Raw genomic sequence first — 22,463 nt, 5'->3', positions numbered from 1 at the left:
TATATATATATATATATATATATATATATATATATATATATATGTATATGTATATATATATATATATATATATATGTATATATATGTGTGTGTGTGTGTATGCATATGTGTGGCATGCATGCATGTGTGTACATGTCTACTTATTTTTTATTTTAAATGTATGTTTTATATTTATTTATATTTTATGTACATTAGTGTTCTGCCTGCATGAACATGTCAGACCCTTGAAACTGGAGTTGCAGACAGTTATGATCTGCCCTGTGGGTGCTGGGAATTGAACCTGTGGCCTTTGGAAGACTAGCCAATACTTTTAACCTCTGAGCCATCTCTATAGCTGTGTTTTATTTTATTTTTATTTATTTATTTATTTTTAAGACAGGTCTCACTATGTAGCCTGGCTATCCTGGAACCCACTATGTAGACCGCTCTGACCTTTAAGCTCACAGAGATCCTCCTGTCTCTGCCTCCCAAATGTGCACGGGTTTGCGTGCACAGGATTTTATTTCTTATAATCAAAATAATTTTGGGAAATCATACTCCTCTAAGACGATCTTCTAGGCCAAGGCCGCCGGTGGTATCTGTCCATGGTGCTGCTCATGATATCCTCCTGTTTGCTCTTACAGTTAGGAAGACCCCACACATCCTGGAACCTTAGCATTTGTCCATGGTCCTGAGTACAATTCTCGGTTGCCATCGCAGCCCACGCTTTCCCTCTTGCTGTGACACCAGGGACTTTAATGGTCCAAAAGAGCTTTACTCAGGCAAAACTAAGGGCAAGCTCTTGTAACAGATGGTATGTGGAAAATGGGGCAGAGGGCCAGCCATCAGTAGAAAAGTCTAGTAGGCCCCAGGGGAGAAGTCTGGCGCTATTAGGGCAAAGGGGCAGGGCTACTGTGAGCCTGGCAGAGTTCCAGCCTTGGAAGAAACCAGAAAGAAAGCACCCCTGTCACATGGACTTGCTTCAGTTGGGGATAATGAAAGAGGCCACAGCCTCTGGCCACTATCTCCCTCCTGGTCCCATCCTGGCAGGCAGAAAAATGCCTAAAACACCCTCTTCTAGATAGCACATGCCAACCTTTGGATACAACCTCCAGGGTTAAGGAACTCTTAGGGCATGAGAAGCTGAGCCTGTCTTTCTTCATTTGACAGTTTAATGCCCCCAAAGAAAATCCAGTATTACGGGTTGAAGTTCCTTGAAGGTAGAACTGCTCCTGGTCTGGCCAAATGTGGAGGCAATTACTATCTGTCACTTATGCATGGCATTCAGATGAAGAGGACAGAGGCAGAAGCAGGGTCAACGAGACAGGGTTTCCCACAGCGAGAGCATCCTCAGGATGCTGCAGATTGAATTTCCATCTGACATGTTAGGTCATATGTGCCAGGGGCTGCAGAGGACTTTCACATATACTTCCTTATCAAACACAGACAATCTGGGGAGGAAGAGTATTGTTATTGTTATTATTATTATTATCATGCTGAGGAGCTGAGGGTTGCAAAACAAATGATTTGCCCAAGGTTACATGATACAAATGTTTGCCGAGCCTTTTCCTTTGTGTGGTTTAGGCTCTCAGGTGAACACACCCATCCATTCCAACTGGCTCTTTTAAGGGCTGAACCTGGCATGGCTGAATGAGATATATCCCAGCCATGTTCCCTTCCTTAGCCAGCAGTATCTACAGGAGCCATGGCTCCCATTAGGTCTGGGGGCAGGGATGTAGTGAGAGGAAAGAAGACACCTCTGTGGAGGGAGTGAACTGGCAGGACTGGGAACAGAGGGGACTGACTCCCTGCTGGTCCCAGAACGATTCTCACCTGCCAATCAATAGCTGGAGACTCACACAAGTGCTAATCAGATCCATTGACACACGCAGGCTGGGGCTACAATCCATTCTCACATGGAATGGTAGATCGATTCCTCATTCTCTGAAGTCCCCAACCAGCCTCATCAGGCCATCTCTCCTCCAGGGACTGAGAAACTGGTTAACTCTGCACCTCTAGGTACCTGTGAGTTCTGTCTGCCTCTGGATTTTCTACTAGATTCAATCCCAAAGCTTTGCTTGGTGGAGCAATACAGGGGAGCTCTGGGGTGGGGGAGGGAGTGCAACAGGCCTAAGTTCCACTCTTTGATCAGCAGCTAATTGTGTGATGTTGGACCAATCATGTTGCTTTTTTTTTTTCTATGTCACTTCTAACCTCAATTTTCAATTCTTCTAACCTCAATTTTATCAGCTGAGTAATGGGGATGAAGATGTCAGCTCCATGGGGTTTCTACAGGCCTCTACTGTATGTAGTGATTGCAAGGCTAGACAAATTCTACAAATTGTGGCTAATATAAATCTAAAGCACAGATGTCCACTGCCAGGATCAGAGGTTCTTCCTTCTCCAAGCTCAGCCCTTTCTCTCACCTCAGCCCCATCTTTAAGGTCTGATGTGCTAGGTGGGCAGTTCTTCTTTGAGTTGTATCAGGACACACACACACACACATGCATGGACTGGATCCATTGACATGGTCAGACTGCCTGGTAGTAGCCTCAGAGTCCTAGAAACTTAGCATAGAGGCAGCAGAAACTAAGCCGTTCACTACAGCAGTGACACTGCCTATGATGCCATCATGCAGGAGGATTGAGAGTTCAAGGCTATCCCAGGCTACATAGGGAGTTTGGGGATGGCCTGGGCTGCATTGTGAATCCCTGTCTCAAACAAACAAGCAAGCAAACCTGCTGTCACAAGTTGATGGATATTTTGACAAAGCTCATTAGTTTAATCTAACTTCAGGAAGGAGCTCTGGTGCCAGGAAGGAGAAATATGCTGTAGAGATGCCACTCATTTTCTTATGTTCCTGGCCATTGGTGACTCAGTGGACTAGGAGATTCTTGGCCAAGACTGGCTACAGCTACATTCCAACTCCATGTGCTCTGAAGAAGGAGGCCATCCACATTTTCTTATGTGAGAACAAAGGAAACTGGTTTGCTGGAGGAAACTGGAAGCGAGGTACAGAAATATAGAGAGGCAAGAATTCCCAAGAAGCTAGGCAGTGTGGCTTACAAGTATTTGGTGTGCCTAAGGGAGGAAGCTTTTTATGGGTCTAAGCCATCATGGGCTACCAAGAGTGACCCTGTCCTCCCCGCAATCAAAACAAAACAGTCTGTAGTATTCCTTTCAAAACATAAAAATGGAGAGTGGGAATGTGTGAATACAGCTCACAGGTAATAGCTTAGCTTAGCACATACAAAGCCTGTGGTTCCATCCATCCACACCAGGAGAGGGGGAGGAGAATGAAGAACCACAAGGGAAATCACACCAATGGTTTTCCAGTTGCAAGACAAATCAATCTGTGCTTCTTGTGTATATAACAGGGTCGAGCCAGCTTCCCTCTATCCCATTGGATATAGCACCCATAAGGCAGACTTTCAGACACTGCTGTTCCTAACAACCTATATAGAACCATCTATACAGAACAGATGCTAGGACTGTAACTGGTGCTTTTTGTTTTTGTTTGTTTGTTTGCTATACAGTGTTTGACCATATAGGGTTACTACTGACACACTGAGAAGGATCAATTATAAAACACTGAATAGGAGGTCATTTGGCTGGATTTGACCCCCAGGACTCCATAAACCTGATGTGAAACCATACATACGTAATCCCAGCACCTGGGAGGAAGAGACAGGAAAAGTAGAATCAAAATTATCCAACATAGTCAGAAAGAGGTCAGCCTTGGATATATGAGGATGTCTCAAAAAGCTGTATTGAATTAACTTTTCCAGCTACCATACTAGATTAATACCTACCTAGGTTAATACAGTACATCTAATCATATACTGGGAGCAATACAAAATCTCTGTATGTTCTCTATTGAGATAATTTCCTCAGATATATAAACTGAGGACCACAGTAGTGTTAAATAATCAAAGCAAATTTAAGTAAACTAATCACATTATTTAAACACAATAGGACTTGACAATGTCCTAGGGACTGAGATAATTCACTTTGTATGTTAACAAACGGATTGAATACTAAGCCCCCTTTACAAGGCCAGTGTTACTATGAGCTCTCACCTTTTTACAGATTAGGAAACTGAGGCATAGAAAAGTTAAGATGTCTGTCCAAGGTTACACGGTCATTAAATGGCAATGCTGAGATTCTAAACCAGTCTATTTGATGCCATTGTGCAGACTACCCATCATGCCTCTCGGTACAAATGTGTAATGCCTCAAGGTTTAGAATGAATCTGTTTCATCTAGGCCCATATCCCGGGATGAGGGACAGGCAGCTGATTGTATCTAACCAGTCACCAAGAGTAACTGAAGGAGGGCCCCTCTCTGCTAGGTAATGTACAGAACACAGCCTTGTGGCACTGAAGAGAAGCCTGACTACTGCCCGTCCCATTCCAAGCTTGCCAGGCTCCAGAACTACTCAGAGAAATTCCTGCTCACAGAAATGCCTAGTTATTCCCATGGAGAGATGATCAGCCTCTGTCTCCAACAGAGGCCTGCCCCTGACCCTACTCTTGGTCCTTTCTCTTCCAGGGCATCCATAACTCGCTGCCTTTGTTCAGGAGTTTCCACATACTTATGCCATCCTATCTACCCCATGTCTGGACTTGTATTCTTCATCTTGCCCACCGGGATGATTCCAACACCCTCCTCTTCCTGGTCCATGTGTGTTCATTCTTCCTCCCTTCCTCTTCCTCCTGCTTTTCCTCCCCTGCAATTGCTACAGTGAGTTTTCTAGTACTTGTCCAATTACGCCTCACTTTGAACACAATGGCCCCTTTAAGATATTACCATTTGGTGAAACTTGTAAAGGGTGTACCAGAACGTTCAGTACTTTTGCAACTTTCGGTAAATCTGAAATGATTCACAAATAAAAAGTTAGCCTAAAAAAGAACAGCTCACAACACCACTTACCCTGACAAATACTTCTCTTGTGCTGTTTCCCAGATTCCAGAGGAAATCATTCCGCTGAAACATCAATACACTGTTGGAAAAGACGTCCTCCTCATGCCTTTAGCTTTCTACCCTGCTAGTCTCCGCACCTCCTAGCCAGTCACATTCACTTATTGGACATTCATGTGATACTTGCAATATAGCAAATGTTTACTAATGTTTCCTTTATAACATCAGAAGGAAGTTACTGTTGTTAATTCATTGTATACTTGGGGATCAAGGCCTCATGGGGACCAGGGTCTGGAACATAGAGGCTCAGCAATGTTCCCTGCACAGGTGATGTTCTAACCCAAGTGTCCGGGTCCAGGCAGCACTGGATGCTGCCTTTTCAGCCTTCAGAGTTTAGACTCAAGTGTGCTGGCACACGACTATAAATCCTTCCCTGTGGGAAGTGGAGGCAGAAGGACCTGGAGCTCAAGGTCATCCTCAGTACATAGAAGACTACGTGAGACCATGTCCTCAAACACGAAGGAAGGGAGGGTGGTAAGGAAAAGAAAGAAAAAGAACTCAATCGCCTCCCTAGAAGCATTCATGGTTCATTCTTTTAAAAGACTTATGTATGTATGTATGTATGTATTTATTTATATGACAAGTACGCTGTAGCTGTCCTCAGACATACCAGGTCATCGAATCCCATTGCAGATGGTTGTAAGCCACCATATGGTGACTAGGAATTGAACTCAGGACCTTTGGAAGAGCAGTCAGTGCTCCTAACTGCTGAGCCGTCTCTCCAGGCCCCTTCCTGGTTCCCTTGATAAGCTATTCTGCTCCCCGTCTCAGGTTCTAAGCCCTTTGTATAATCATTCATTCTTACTTATTCATTCTATTGAATCCAAGCTTAGTCATTGAGCACTCACTGTACACCACTGGTCTTTTTTTTTACACATTTACAACTGTCTGTGTAACATATGTTGATTCCCCCACCTCCTCTGCACACTCATCCCCTTCCTCTTCCTCCTCTTTCTCCTTTTCCTCCTCTTCTTACTCTTCCTCCTCTGTCATGTACTCTCCCTCTTCTTCTTTTCCCTTTGGTGCTGTGGATAGAATCCTGGGCTTTGTGCATGCCAGAGAAATGCATTGCCACCGAACTATATCCCCAATCTCTTAAACTATTTCTTAAAAGTATTTTTCAGATGTGTAAGTCCTTTATAACCTAATGGAAATTGATATTCATTTTGTCCTCAGTAAATGTACTTTGCAAGAATAAACGAAGAGTTATCTGCAATTGCTATGACAGGAATAACAACGTCAACCATTCAGAGGAAACCAGTATGACTGTGACAGTGTGTACTATGGGCCAAGGGCCAAGTACATCATCAGCATGAAGCCTGGGGCTGAGAGGCTCCCAAGGAGATGACAAGTGCCTTCTGCATGTAGATCAAGCCATCATCGTTGTCACTGTGATTATTTTTGCCATTAGTGTTGGTGTTATGCTACAATGTGGCAGGTGCCAGCAGCAAGACGGCTTGCCACGCTTCCTCAGAGCAGAGGCATCAGGGAAGCAAAGGGAAGCAAATGCTCTCAAAAGATGAGCAGTGAGGAGGGCCAGATTCAGGCTTGTCTTCCTGCCTGGTCTCAGGAATCCAAACTTCAGTTCTTGGCCTCTAGGTCCAGGACACACTACCGTCTTTTTCTTGTTGCCATGATCTAAAGCCCTTCATACTATCAAGGGGAAGACATAATGAAGTGGGGTGCGATAAGGCAGGAGCCAGTAGACTATAAGGTTCTGAGCAAGAAGGCTCACCGGTTTTCATTTGCTCAGAGCCTGAGTGGGTGGTAAATGGCATGGACTGGGTTCCAGGTTGAAGTTAAATTTAGGATGAGAATGGAAGGAGACAGATAAGACAGAGATTAGCAGAGGCCTGTGAGCCTTGGATGTCTCAAATCATGGAAACACATCAGGTTTCATGGTACTCTCTCATCTCCTCGAGGGACCAGAAGTCAGATGGCACAAGTGTCACTTTGGATGTTTGTGTAGAAGTCTCCTGAGTCCCCTGTGATTTTTCTTGAAAAATCTCAACATCATGACATTGACTTATTACAGACTTCCTAGGTGAATGGAATTCTCTGAAAGTCATTAGACCCATTCCCCTGCCTCTGGGCAGGAGTTTGAAACAATTACAGATGATAAATAACAATTGTTTGCCAGCGATGTGTTTGCACAGTCAGTTCCAGATAGGGTGAGGCACAGGATTCATCATGGGCCAGTTTAGCTTTATGGGAGCTGTGCCTGTTCCTATGGGGCCTGTGAGGAGAGTGCTGTGTTGTTGACCATCAGCAGATGTGACTGCCTTGGCCCCTGAGGAGAATACAAGAAATAAGAAGGCATCATCTGTCTGGAAGCCCCTTGGGATGCCAGAAACTGCTGAAAAGACACTAGTTACCCCTGCCATTTATACTCTAAGCAAATCATATAACCCAGGGGCACTGGAGGGCAGGAGGTGGGCAAAGAGCCAGTTTTCAAATGAGGGGCCCTCTTCTCCAGGTGGAGAAGCTAATGCCTGGAGTATAAGATTCAATTTCAAAGCTTTTGATTTTTTGTTTTGTCTTTGAGATAGTGTCTCACTCTGTAGTCCAGGCTGACCCAGAACTCCTGGGTGATCCTTCAGCCTCAGTCTCCAGAGTGCTGGGATTACAAGTGGGCATTGTTATGCCCCAACCCCTCAGCTACGAAGTGTATGCAGTCTCTGTGTCTGTGATTTTCACTGTGACCTTTCCCCTATGAACAGCTTCATTCTCAAGCCTTCTAACTGAAAGCAAGTCAATGTTGGGGAGGGAGTCTGAAATCAAAGGGCTTTCTCTGTTCTGGGGCCGTCCTTTAAGACTGCTTTTTATTACCTAGATGGGACCAGGAGGACCCAAGCGGTGTGCTTCGCTCTTTTGTACATTAATCCACAACTCCTCCAAACATGTCTGTACCCACCCCTGGTCTTCTTCCTTGTTCTGCTGCTCCAGGAGAGCTTACCTTCCCTTTCCTATACTTTGGTTTAGTACCCTTCCATCCCTATGGTTTGATCTACCTCTGGGTCACCCTATTCTGTAACGGACACCATTCTGACACATTCCTTAGGACCTCTCACACTGATAGACAGCACTGATGGAGAGCTCTTCTTGGGATGCCCCTTCCATAACTGTAGGATAACTCTGGAAGTTCAACAATGATAAGATTAAGACATGTATTGAATAATTACAGTATACCAAGCAATGAGCTGAGTGTGTTGCTGTGTATAACTTCATCTTCACTAACTCTCTGAGAGCTTAAGGAGTGTCAGGATCACTCCCCAGTTTTAGAGAAAATGAAACTGAGACTGGAAAGAATAGAGCATCTTGCTCAGTTCTCCCAGCTACTATATGGTCGGGCTAGGATTCAAACTCAGGCTTGTTTGATTTGCTAATCTTACATAAGCTTTGAACCATCACATTGTACTGTCTATTCAACTTGGAGGCATTGAGCTTTTTGGAACATGATGAACATCCCTGACAAACACAGAGGCCGTTATGTAATCATCAGAAGGACTACATTTGGAAGAATTCCTGTCCTGGTTCAGATGGTGCTGAATAAATAGGTGGGGAGGATGCCAGGAGGTGGTGGTGCACGTCTTCAGTCCCAGCACTGGGGAGGCAGAGGCAGGTGGACCTCAGTGAGTTTGAGTCCAGCCTGGTCTACAGATTGTGTTCCAGGGCAGCCAGGGATGCACAGGGAAACTGACTTGAAAAACAAAACAAAACAGAAAAAGAGGTGACAAGGAAAGGTGACTATCCACCCTAGATAAAAATAGAAAAATAAGCCGGCAGTGGTGGTGCACACCTTTAATCCCAGCACTTGGGAGGCAGAGGCAGGCAGATTTCTGAGTTTGAGGCCAGCCTGGTCTACAGAGTGAGTTCCAGGACAGCCAGGGTTACACAGAAAAACCCTGTCTCGAAAAAAAAATAGAAAAATAAAACTAAGGTACCACAAAGGCCAGAGATTTGAAAAAGAGATGCTCTACAGAAGAGGGGGATGCTGGTGGGAATTCCCATACAAAAGTACTTCCAAAGAGGCTTTGGAGGGGGCGGAGAGATGGTGGAGCAGTTAGCAGCACTTACCGCTTTTGCAGAGAAGCAGGGTTCAGTTCTCAGCACCCATGTGGTAAATTACAACTGTCTGTTACTCCAGTTTCAAGGATCTGATGCCCTTCCTAGTTTCTAAGGTCACTGCACATATGTGGTATGCTTATGTACATGCAAGCAAAACACTCAACACACATCAAATTTTAGAAATAATTTTAAGATGGGTATAGTGGTGCACTCCTTTAATCCCAGCTCTCAGAGGCAGGGGCAGGTGGATCTTTATGAGTTCCAAGCCAGCCAAAGCTACATAGTGAGAACTTGTTGAAGTGGGAATTTCTGGTTTCATTTCGCAGTTGTGTCCTGTGATGTTTTTCTAGAAAAATGTCTTATGAGAGGGTGTTTTGCTGAAGCAGGCATGTGAGAGGATGTTTTGCTGGGAACAGACATGTGTTTTTCTGGAAGCCACCTGGTGAAAGGGAATGTGATGTTTTGCTGATGTGGACACTTGAGAGAACACATGATATTTGGAAAGAGTATAAATATTACCCAGCAGACAGTGGACGACTCTGTGTGTCATTGGTTTGCTTTGCAACTCTTTGCTGGTCTTCTTTGAGCTTCACTGACACCCACAGACATTCTCATATCATTGGGGCTTGCCGTCGCTGAAACTTCCAGCCTTTGGAACTCCGGACTTTCTCGAGTTATTGGGACCCGCTGGTGGGGAAAGTCCCCTGGGGCTTCTGCTGTGAGTTTTTTCCCACAAGAGAGAAAGAAAAAGAAAGAAAGAAACTTAAAAGGTTAAAAATGCCTCTTATGATTTTAGGTATCTGATCATAAATAGACTCTGGGTGATAAAAAGCGGCCTTGGAATATTGACTCAGTTGGACAGCTTCAGTGGTACTGTTGAGATAAAGTAAAATAGGATGAATAACTTGGGTATGAAGTACGTGTTTACACTCAGTGAGTCTAATAAGAACCAACAATCTTGAGAGCACCATACTAGGGGCAAGTAGCTTATGTCAGAGGCTGTGAATGGGATGAAGGCAAGGGATGGGGGTGTAGCTCTATGGTAGAATACTTGTCTAGCATGCCCAAGGCCCTACGTTTGATCTCCAGCAGTGAAAAAAAAAGGAAAAGGAAAAAGAAAGAGATAAGGGTGACATTCAAGCCAAGCATAGCTATTGAATACTGGTGGTTGAACATCAAGACCAACCTAGAAAGCAAGGGCAGGGTAAGCAGTGATCCTGGCTTCACTGAGGATCAATCAGAGGATACCAATGCACAAGTAAATGAGGCAGGAGAAAAAAAGGCTTGAGGGTGACCATTCGCTCAAGCCCAGTTCTGACAAATGACTGCTTCCTGTCAAGCTGTGAACTGCCCTAGAAGAGCTGTCTTGCATCTAGAAGTGGAAAGACAGTTCTCAAAGTGCCCAGGCAGTGTGCAGTACCCTAGGATTAAAAAAATACTCCCCTGTGGATTTTGCTCTCCAGCTTGCATTTATAAGAAGCATCACATGTTCCACGTGACACATGTTCCACGTGACACGAACATCTTTCAAGTAAGTCCTCCTGTTAACAAGAGATTCAATTTCAGAAAAAAAATTGTGTGTGTGGGTAGCCCTTTATCTAATATTATAAAAATATTTGAGCCATGTGTATCGGCTTGGGTTGGATTTCCTAGAAGTAGAGTTGGAGACAGGGTTCTTAATGAGAGATCTATTTTTTTTTTATTTTTTTATGTCCGTTTTTCCAGACAAGGTTTCTTCTCTGTGTGGCCCTGGTTGATTTGGAACTAGCTCTTTAGACCAGGCCTGCCTCTGTCTCCCAAGTGCTGAGACTAAAGGTGTGCACTTCCACCACCTGACTGAATGTATTTTTTAAATTAGGTTTATCTTATTTTATGTGTGTGTGTTTTGCCTGTCTGTCTGTCTGTCTGTCTGTCTGCATGCATGCATGCATGCATGTATTTGCACTGCATGTGCCTTGAAGATCAGAGGAAGCATCAAATCCCCTAGGACTAGAGTTACAGATGGCTGTGAATCACCATGTGGGTGCTGGAAATCAAACTGTGGTCTTGAGGGGGTGTATTGAGGGAGCAATTTTTAGAAGAAAGAAGACAAGCAGGGTAGGATAGGAAATAAAATGCTGGAAAGAATGCAGTTTTATAGGAGAGATTTTTAAGATACAAATGGGACCACAGAATTAATTCCTGCAGGAACAAGATGGTCTTCTATGTTCTTTTTTTACTCCCTTTTATGCGTATTGTTTTGCCTGCACGTGTGTCTGTGCACCATGTGCATGCAGTGCCTGAGGAGGCCAGCAGAGGGCATCAGATTCCTTGAGACTAGTTACTGATAGTTGTGAGACACTCTATGGGTGCTGGGAATTGAACCTGGGTACTCTGGAAGAGCAGCCAGGATTCTTAACCTCTGAGCCATCTCTCCAGTCCCCAATCTTCTGTCAGTCAGCTGTTGACCAAAGTGGAAATGAAGCCTTCTAGTTAAGGATGACAGTTTTCTGGAAGGAACCATAAAGTATTCCAGAGCCCTTTCTTGTTCTACGCACACTCAGAGCTGAAAATCTTTCCTGTGTCAATGGATGAAACCATCACTCAATACCTAAACAAAAAACTATGAAGCTTAATTGATTACTTGCTTGCTTAAGCATCTCCTGGTTGCTGATACCTTCCACCAATAAAGACATACCACTGATCATAGTTTGGTAACAACATGGATTTCAGGGATCAATAGGTTTTCACAGGTATGAACTGACTGATAGAATTGCAGAAAGGGGGATCACTTTAAGTAAGATTGATGGTTGGCACTCAGAAATGTGTTCATTGAAACGTGATCTGTTAATCCCAGCACTTGGGAGGCAGAGGCAGGCGGATTTCTGAGTTCGAGGCCAGCCTGGTCTACAGAGTGAGTTCCAGGACAGCCAGGGCTACACAGAGAAACCCTGTCTTGAAAAACCAAAAAAAAAAAAAAAAAAGAAAGAAAGAAAGAAAGAAAGAAAGAAAGAAAAAAAAATGAAACGTGATCTTATTAGCTGACAAAGAGTCGTGACTAAATGGCTGGTGTGTTCCCGTGTGTAATATTGACCAACCAACTTAAAGATTTTTTGTTTTGGTCATATATATATACACATATACATATACATATACATATACATATACATATACATATACATATACATATACATATACATATATATATATATATATCCATGGCCTGAATAACATTTCAAACAGCTTTTTAAGTCTACCTTGGATAGATTGACTTTTGTTTAGCTCAAATATAAATTGTTCCATTTCACCTGTGGTGTTAATGTAGATACAAAAATGAAGAAAGATTTTGTACACCTATGTAGGTTTATATTTTTCAAAAACCTATTTTAATAAGTGTACTTAAATGCTTTGCTCTCCCTTCTAACCCACCATCCACCAGAGGTTGTAGAAAGGAAAGGTTTATAGAGCAAAAGAGGATGTGGACATGTTTAGAAATAGTTTTTTGGGACAAATCCAATCTGCATTGTCAGGATATCAGTAGATCAGTTCCAGCAGCGGTAGCTTGATCAACTCGCAAACACCATTCACAAATCAGCAACAGCAGTTTGATCCAGAAGAAACCATGAGGCTCGGCCAATTAGCAGAAGTCTGGAAGTGGTAAGAAACTGCTGGAACACCACTAGAAGTTTTTTGTTGTGTGTGTGTGTTTTTTTTTTTCTGTGAAATCATGACAAATGATGATCAGCAACGAGTGGCAAGGTGAACCAATACCACACAGTGTCATCTATTGTCTGTTGGGTTATATTTATACCATTTCCAAACGTCATGTGTTCTCTCAAGCATTCACTCTAGCAAAACATCATATGCCCTTTTCCCAAGCAGCTCCCAGAAAAGCACGTGGGAAGATGTGAAGTAGAAACTTGAGGGTTCTTTGGAGAGCCAGTTGTGTTGGGTGGTGTTTTGCTGAGGCGAACACCTAAAGGAGTGTTTTTCTTAATCTATCACACAGGTGACAGACTAAGGCAAACTCATGAAGAAATGTTTCACTGAAGCAGACACAGTAGAGAGGATGTTCCAGTAAAGCAAACACGTGAAAGGTCATGTGATGAAAGATTCTTTGCTAACAGCACACATGTACTGGTCTGCCTTACATTGCATAGTTGAGCTCCATTTGTCAAGACTCCTCAGACTCGGGCTGATTGAATGTATGTGCTGAGGCAAGTTACATGGAGGACACATGATGTTTGGAGGGTATAAATAGGACTCAACTGAGTGACAGAGAGAGAACTAGCTGTTCAATACTTGTTGATTATGCATCTTCTTTGCTGATCTTCACTTCCCTGAGAGAGGCCCAGCCAAGAACTTCCCCTGTTGTCCCTCCTGGTCCCTCCTACTGACTCAAGCCAAGGCGGGAGCTGGCTGTCTCATTGCTGTTGATAACCTGACTTTACCGACCTGGACTGCTGGCGGATCCATGAAGTGTTTGCAAGTGGATTGAGCTGCCACTGCCTGCTAACCTGTGAACTGAACTGCCAATTTCCAGACAACACAGTTGGGAATTGCTCCAAAGAACCTTTCTAAACAGGCCCACTTCCCCCATATCCTTTCTTTTCCACTACCTGGTAGGTGGTAGGCTACAGAGGAGGTTAAAGTGTTTAAAAGAACCATCATTAAAAATAAGGTTTGAAAAAATTAAAGTTACAAGGATGTTTTGATCTCAGTATGTCTTCTTCAGCGAAAATATCCTCTCATAAGACAAGTTTCCAGAAAAATCATATGACATAATTGAAGAAACTAGAAATTTCCACTTCATGCCTATGATATGATCTTAAAAATAAACGTGCAAGGTAAACTAGACATGGTGGTGCATGCTTTTAATCCCAGTACATGAGAGTCAGAGGCAAGTGTATCTCTGTGAGTTCAAGGCCAGCCTGGTCTACAGTGCAAGTTCCAGGACAGCCAGGGCTGTCAGACAGAGAAACCCTGTCTTGAAAAAACAATTTTTTAGGGGAAGGTAAAGAGATCTTGCCAGGAGATTTTAGACTAAGTCCACAGGCATTCAGATCTGCTAAGTAATCTCCTTTAGCTTCTATGGGGTCTCTTGTATAACAGGTCTTTACTCTTACTGCCAGCTATTTCGGGAGTAGCATCAGGTCATTTAAGCACACAAGTGGCCATATTTACTCTTAGTTTTAGCAACTTGGCATGCCTTGAGAAGGTCATACATCACTTATTTAAGTTGATTTGGTTTCTTGTTAAGTAACCAGCTTCTGCCAGAGACTAGACCAGTTTTTGTGGGAGAGTTAATGTGACAAAGAGGTAGCACCCTCAGTGTTCCATTTGGATGCAAATGGCTTCAGACTGTCTTTGAATGACATAGATTCTATGCATTTCTCCACCAGTGCTCCAAAGGCTGCACCAAAGATTGCCCTCTTCTGCTCTAACACGGAGAGATGTAACAGTGGCCATTACACAGCTGTTTGCAGTAGTCTGCTGTCTTCTGCATTAATCTATATGGTTTTTATGCACCATAGCACTTAGCTAAATGGAGTGCTAGTAGCACTCATCATTGTACCCTTCAAATATTTGAAAATGATGTCAGTTTATTATTAATTACAGCAGAGCCTCTCTCCACTCCTCTGAAAGCTTCAATTATCTTATATTAGGATATGCGATTTTGATGCACACCTGGAACTTACTGGTGTTTTCTAGCCTTTTGCTTTTTGTGTTTCATTCCTGACTGTCCCTACTGGTGTTTTTCATATCTTACATTGATTAGAACGGAGGCTTCCATTTTTCTACTCCTCCCACACTATTTTTATTCCAGAGGACAAGGATTTTCTGTGAAAGGTCTATCAACACCAGGCAGTGGTGGTGCATGCCTTTAATCTCAGCACTCAGGAGTCAGAGGCAGGTGATTCTCTGTGAGTTCAAGGCCAGCCTGGTCTACAGAGCGAGTTCCAGGACAGCCAGGGCTACACAGAGAAACCCTGTCTCAAGAAACAAAAGAGTCCCACCAACTGTTAGTGGTATCCATGTTTGAAATACACACCTCAGAACTCAGAAGTTGGGTAGTCTGAGGACATTCCGGGCTACATAGCAAGGATTTGCTTCAAAAGAAACCATCTAGGTTGGGGTGTCATTCAGTAAGCACTGAAGACCCTGCCTAAAACAAAACAACATAATAACAAAGAACCCTAAGGAAGTAAACCCAAGGTGACTCTCTGGACAAAGTGGACCTACTAGGTCCCTGGATCAGGACTCCATTTATTTTTCTGATCTTCATATATACCCTAGCCCAAGTAGACTCTACCTCTTTTAAAATATTCATATCTTCACGTGTGGGGCTTTCTGATCTTTCTGTCTTTCTTTCTGTCTTTCTTTCTGTTTTTCTTTTTTTCTTTTTAATTTTTGGCTCTTGAGACAGAATCCCATGCAGCCCAGGCTGATCTCTAACTCACTTTGTAGCCAAGGATGACATTGAACTCCTGATTCTTCTGCCTCCACCTCCCAAGTGCTGAGATTCCAGGCATGTACAACAGTGTCTAACCTTTCCTATCCATCCAAACCTCCTTTTAAAACTGAACCTAGCTGATATGAAGTTTTGTGATAAAGAATCAGCAGCTATTTAGAAGACCCAAAACATCGGTGTCAACTTCAGAAATTATCACATCTAGGTTAGGGCTTCAACCTTGGCCGTGGATGTACACCAGACTAATGAAGTAACAACTTCTAAGATAACTGTGCTGGTTTTTAAACATGTGTGTATGGGTGTTTTGCCTGCATGTAAGTCTACAAATCATGCACTGTAATTATAGATGGTTGTGACACACCAGGTGGATACTGGGGATGGAATCCTTGTCTTCAGCAAAAGCAGGCTCTTGACCACTAAACTAGCTCTCCATTCCAGCATTTTCTAAGTCTCCAGATGATGCTAAAGTTCTCCAAACACCTGACTATGATAAAGCTAGAGACCCAAAGATATTTCAGAAGTATTGAGCACTGCCTGGCCCACAGGACATTATCTGGGCTGAAATACTGGTGAACAAACCTGAGCAGACTCTCGGGGAGGTCATATAATGCTTCTGGACAGCATCTTAAAAGCTTTTAAACAACAGCAATAAAAATTTGCCTTCCCTCCAAAATATAATGCTTCTAAATGCTGCTGATTCTTTATCACAAACTTCATAGCAGCTGGGTTCATTTTTAAAAGGAGGTTTGGATGGATAGGAAAGGTTAGTGGGCAGTTGTACAATTTCAGTCAGCTTTTTTTTTATTTAAAAATATTACTTATTTATTTTATGTATATGAGTACACTGTAGCTGTTTATACACACACACACACACACACACACACACACACACACACAGAAGAGAGTATCAGATCCTATTACAGATGGTTGTGAGCCACCATGTGGTTGCTGGGAATTGAACTTGTGACCTCTGGAAAAGGAGTCAGTGCTCTTACCCGCTGAGCCACCTCTCCAGCTCAGTCAGCTTTCATAGTCTGTATTCCTAGCATTTTAGAGACTGAGGCAGGAAGATTAAGTGTTCAGGGCCAGCCTTGGCTACATGAGATGCTGTCTTAAAAAACTTTTAAACAACAGCAATAAAAAGTTGCCTTCCCTCCAAAACAAAACAAAAACAAAAGCAAAACCCTCAGATCACCAATGACTACTACCATAGCTCAGCGGAATACTGGAAGGCCAGACTGTAACTACAGTTTGACCTGTTTTCTGAGCCTGTTCCACGCTGTAGTTTAAGACCAATCACTAGGTAGCTACAGCTATCGATTCTTACAATCTTTCTTTCTTTTTTTTAATGTTAAAGTAGTTTTCTCTTTAATCCCTGTAAGAATAATATGTGCAATAAAATCATTTGTGTGTACATACAGTTAAAATAGAAACAAAACTGTCCAGGTGAATGAAAGGGACCAGCAGGAGGGTGAAGGGAAAGGGGAAAGTACATGTGTGTAAATACATCAGTGTACATGACATACGTGAGTGTAAATAGTGTATCTGATGCACCTGTGTATAAAGATGGTCATAGATCATGAGGTACTTGTATGTAAATGCCTTTATGAAACCTACCACTATGTATAATGTATACATTATATGAAAATAATGTGCAGAAAAGCATGAGAGCTTATTATTCAGACAAGTGACTGTGCTTTAACCACTCTGTTTTCCATTTCTATCATTGTATTGTCAGAGGAAATCCAGGAAGAGTAGTCTCTGGGTCTGGAGAGCCATCCAACGGACTTTGAAACAGCTTCTGTTGCATAGTAACTCCCGAGCTGCCACGCTGTTGGCACCTGAGGTCGTTTTCACGGTGTTGGATATCTTTGCTTCCACCCTTCTTCTGGTAGAACCAAGGCCGTCAGAGATTTTCTCATGGGAAGGGCACTCGAGAATGAAGCGAAATGCATCTCCTGTGGAAGCAGTTGTGTCTGTATAGTTTTCTTCTCCTGGGAAAATTAACTGGTTTCTGTTCGCTGATAAAAAGGAGACTCATCACAAAAATAAAAAATATCCAAAAAAGGGGCTGGAATCTCATCTTTTTTCTTTTCTTTTCTTTTTCTTCTTCTTTTACACACAAATGAACAATAGCTCTCCAAGTAAAGAAATTGACTGTAAGTAGCCTGGGCAGTATCTGTCTAGCTCACCCCACATCCTACGGCCAGACCTCAGAGGGCTGCCAGCTGCTTTTTCCTGAAAAGGTTAATGATCACATCAGACAAGGTTACTGGTGCGAGGGGCTATGGGCAGAGCTCCCAAGCCACAAGCCCCTCCTCCATTCCTCTCTGTGGTTCCGCCGCCACTCCCTCTTACAATTTTTCTGAAAAGCCCCATCACTGATGTATTTCCCTTAACTTAAAGGTTATTTGTTGCTTTTCCTGGTGTGGTGTGGGGTGTGTGTGTGTGTGTGTGTGTGTGTAGGAACATTGGCCTATGAAAGCCAACATGTGTATCAGCTCAACAATGATCTAACTATGGAACTGATCAGATCAGCAAGGTGTAGAGAAGAGTTCTCTGCTATGATCTTGGAAACAGTACCTAGAAGTTTAAGACCTACGGCTTTGTTCTTTCCTGGATAGATAAACAAGGAAATGCTACTGTCCCCTACACTGGGGAGGGCCAGTCAAGGACGTGACATTAAGATAAACTGACAAGCCAGAGTTGCCATCTGAGCAATTTCTTGCTACAAATGGTAACATTGTCCAATACCTCAACCATGGGAGCAACATACACTAAGGGCCAGGACAGAGCTACCAGATTCTATTGGCTACCCAAACTTCTTTCTCACCACCTAAAGACTCCGTGACAACTGCTGTGCCTCTAACAGGCAGCATGGTGTCTCTGTCAGGTCACAGCTTTCTAGAAACCAGTCTGTGCATTCCCCAAGTGCCAAAAACATGCACCAGACCCTAGCCGTGTAGGCATGGCTGCCCAGCCACTCAAATTCCTTCCGCTTAAGAGTTCTCATGGGGCCTCCTAACACAATCACAAAGCCTGCTAAGTCAGTTAACACAAGCATTAAATAAAGCACACAGTATATAGCATAGCCAAGCAGTGGTGGTACACACCTTTGATCCAAGCACTCAGGAGGCAGAAGCAGACAGATCTCTGTGAATTTGAGGCCAATCTGGTCTACAGAGTGAGTTCCAGGACAGCCAGGGCTACACAGAGAGACTTTGTCTTGAAAATAATACATAGCACAAAGCAGAGGGAAAGGTCCATTATGTTTCTCCTCAGTTCCCAACATCTTCAAAACACCTTCAGTGTCAAGGAGGAAGTGTGGCAGAGGTATAAGAAAGCAAGCCAGGCTGGCAGGACAGTGAGCCCAGGCATCCATCCATCTCTGCACCCCCAGTGCTAGGATAACAAGCACACCACTACACCCAGATATTTTACATGGATTCTGGGTTTGAAGTCGGATATTCATGCTTTCAACACAAACACTTTATTGACTGAGCCATCTCTCCCGTCACCATAATTAAGGTCTTAAAAGCTCTCCCCCCTTTTTTCTGAACTAACAAGAAAGTAAGGCATCTCTAGGGACTGAAAGCTAGAAGAAATTCCAAAAGTCTTGGAGAAGATAGAAGTGGAGAGATTGCTTTATATATATTTACATATGTATGTATCCATCACATATACATGCATATATAACATGTACAAACACAATATGTGTGTACATATGGAGTGTATGTGTATCAGATTTCATGTTCAAAGTTCTGCCTCTTCTGTGAAATTCATATTGCCATGTACAGAGAAAAAACATGACAGATACAGACATTTGATGGGCGGTTACCTTTGATGAAAGAAGAGATACTTATCGGTTTACTTTGCATTATTTGTGTGCAGGTTGTATATAGCATAGCTGTGTAATTTTAGCATTTAAAGAACACAATTGTAGGCATTTGACCCAGAGGGAGGAGGGGCTTTCAGTGGGGCTTTCTCTGCTGATGCTTAAGAAAACAGTTCTTTGAGAATGATGGATGCAGTTGTGTTCATAGAGATGGCTGGCTTAATGACCTTGCTTGCCCCTGGCATGCGTCCCATGATAGATAGGCTGCGCCAACCTCCTTGGGCTCTATGTCCCCTTATGGGCAGAGACCTGGAAGAAACATGCAGACTGAAGTAATTACTAGGATTTCCACAGAGATGAGGGGATCCTGTAGTTGTTTTGGAGATAGAAGAGCAACTTACTTTCCATTTCTCACTAAGTGACGTGAGGACTCAGTTGTATGAGCCAGAGCCTAAGCATGAGGTAGTTCCCCCTTTTCAGAATTGCTGCGAGGCTTATAGATTATAGTGGTGGCTGTTTTCTTTTTAATTAAATCCTGGTGTGGTGGCATTTGCCTGAAATCTCAGCACTTGGGTGGTAGAGGTAGAAGGATCTGGAGAGTTCAAAAATCACTTTCAGCTGCATAAAGAGTTCAAAGCTATCCTGAGCTACACAAGACCCTGTCTCATGCAATTACTTGCAAATAATTAGCTGTGGTGTAACTCAGTGGTAAAATGTGTGTTTAACATAATAAGGAATGCCCTGGCCTTAATCCCCAGAATACACTTGAACACCCCAAAATATGCAGAAATACAAGTGTCGCTTGAGAATAGTAAAGCGTTCAAACGAAACAGAAACAATAGAAAGCGATCTGGGCATAGTGGACTGAGCCTGTCATCCCAGAATTCAGGATGGAGAGGCAGAAGGAATCTGTTAAATTCAGGGAAAAACATTGTCCCCCCCCCCCCAGCTTTTTTTTGAGACAGGGTTTCTCTGTGTAGCCCTGGCCATTCTGGAACTCTATAGACCAAGCTGGCCTCAAACTCAGAGACCTGCCTGACTCTGCCTCCCGAGTGCCGGGATTAAAGGTGTGCGCCACCACTGTCTGATGAAAAATCATCCCATTAAATCATACACACTAAATAACTGCATATAACTGATCCTGAAATATTCCTAAATATTCTCCATTCACAGATGAATATTCACTGTTTGAATAAAATGGCATCCCACTACAGAGAGGAAAGCAAATTCATTTTCAGTTCAGTGAAATATATCTTGAGCTATAGGGCAATTAATTTCATTGTGTGTGTGTGTGTCCCCTTAGGCACATTCTACTTTTTGTTTTCTTTTGAAATGGGATCTCTTGAGACCTAGGACATCACCATTCACGCCAGGTTGGCTGGCCCATGAGCTCCCAGGGACCCCCTTGTGTCACCTCTCATTTCCCCATCACTAGGCTTCAGGCACATGGTGCTAAGCAAGGCCTGTGGGTTCCAGAGCTCTGAATTGAGGTCCTCAACCTTGTGAAGCAAACACTTTACTGACTGAGCCATCGCCTCAGCCCCATTTCATTCTTTGGAGTAGATGAATAGCAGCATATATAACACACTTCTACTTAAACGTGGAAGCTGGCCCCCATTCATCGATGCCGTAGTGGTGCGGCACACGTATGTCTGTGCACAAACGGCTGGGTTACTGTGTAGACACTTCTTTGGATACATTTGAAAGATAATGTATATTTAATACACTCTGGTTTTTTTTTTCTTTTTGAGACAGGGTTTCTCTGTGTATCCCTGACTGCCCTGGAACTTGCTCTGTAGACCAGGTTGGTCTCAAACTCAGACATCCCCCTGCCTCTGCCTCTGGACTGCTGGAATTAAAGGTGAGCCACATCGACTGGCAAAAGGTTTTTATTATTAAAGTATAATCTTAGTTAGGGTTTTTATTGCTGTGAAAAAACATTGTGACCAAAAGACAAGTTGAGGAGGACAGGATTTTTTCAGCTTACACTTCCATGGCACTGTTTATCACTGAAGGAAGTCAGAAGAGGAGCTCAAACAGGTCAAGATCCTGGAGGCAGGCACTGATGCAGGGGCCTTGGTGGGTGTGGGGGTGGGGTGGGGTGGTGGTGGGGAGAGAGTGCTGCTCACTGGTTTGCTTCCCATGGTTTGCTCAGCCTGCTTTCTTATAGAACCCAGGACCACCAACTCAGGGACAGCACCACCCATAATGGGTTGGGTCCTCCCTTGTCAATCACTAATTAAGAAAAGTCTTATAGCTGGGTCTTACTGAAGGCATTTTCTCAATTAAGGTTCCCTCATTTCACATAGCTTTAGTTTGTGTGATAAGTTGACAGATGACTAGCCAGCACAAGTATGTTAATTGTACAAAGTCATAAGGTCATTAAGACATTTCTATATGTAGTTTAATTTAGTCTCTCTTCTATTACCCTTCCTCTTGTTAAAAGAATTATTTTGAGTTTATGTGTTATGGGATTTTTGCCTGCATGTATTTGTGTGCATCAAGTGTGTGAAGTGCCTTCAGAGGGCAGAGATATATCAGAGTTACTGATGGCCGGCTGCGAGTTGCCTTGTGGGTGCTGGAAGTTGAACCCAGGTCTTCTGGAAGAGCAGCCAGTGCTCTTCAGCACCGATCCATCCCTCCAGTCCATTCCTAATCCCCTATTTTACTGTTTCCAAAATAGTTCATGTAGGGCATGATGGTCTGGGACTTTAATTCTAGCGCTGGTGAGTCAGAGGCAGGCAAATCTTTGTGAATTTGAGGTCAGTCTGGTCAACACAGTTAAATTAGTTCCAGGACAGCCAAAGCTACATAGTAGTAACCCTCTCTCTCTCTCTCTCTCTCTCTCTCTCTCTCTCTCTCTCTCTCTCTCTCTGTCTCTCTCTCTCTCTCTTTCCCCTTCCCCTCCTCCTCCTCCTCCTCCTTCTCCTTCTTGGTTTGTCCAGACAGGGTTTCTCTGTGTAGCCTTGGCTGCTCTAGAACTCATTCTGTAGACCAGGCTGTCCTCAAACTCAGAGCTCCACCTGCTTCTTCTGCCTTCTGAGTGCTGGATTAATGCCATGTAATACCGCGTTTTTTGTTTTTGAGAAGGGGGGAGGGGAGGGGGAGGGGAAGGGGAAAGAGAGAGAGAGAGAGACAGAGAGAGAGAGAG

At 43.4% G+C, this 22,463-nt stretch overlaps 1 protein-coding gene across 1 annotated transcript; it reads right to left on the bottom strand.

Annotated features, from left to right (window-relative positions):
- Positions 1 to 17,316: 17,316 nt before the first annotated feature.
- On the bottom strand, positions 17,317 to 17,560 carry LOC114640995 (apelin receptor early endogenous ligand-like). The gene has a single exon (XM_028790097.1). It carries the CDS (start codon positions 17,558 to 17,560, stop codon positions 17,396 to 17,398), a length of 165 nt encoding a protein of 54 aa, XP_028645930.1. The 3' UTR covers positions 17,317 to 17,395.
- Between the last annotated feature and the right edge of the window lie 4,903 nt (positions 17,561 to 22,463).

This window comes from Grammomys surdaster, unplaced genomic scaffold (assembly GCF_004785775.1).
Source record: "Grammomys surdaster isolate TR1022 unplaced genomic scaffold, NIH_TR_1.0 125863, whole genome shotgun sequence".
NCBI classification, from domain to species: Eukaryota; Metazoa; Chordata; class Mammalia; order Rodentia; family Muridae; genus Grammomys; species Grammomys surdaster.
Note: the sequence above shows the minus strand (reverse complement) of the source record. Positions and strands in the feature narration are given on the sequence as shown.

What these genes read in the sequence shown, in the direction of transcription:
- LOC114640995 (XM_028790097.1), bottom strand. Translation starts at nt 17,560, where the DNA reads ATGAGATTCCAGCCCCTTTTTTGGATATTTTTTATTTTTGTGATGAGT.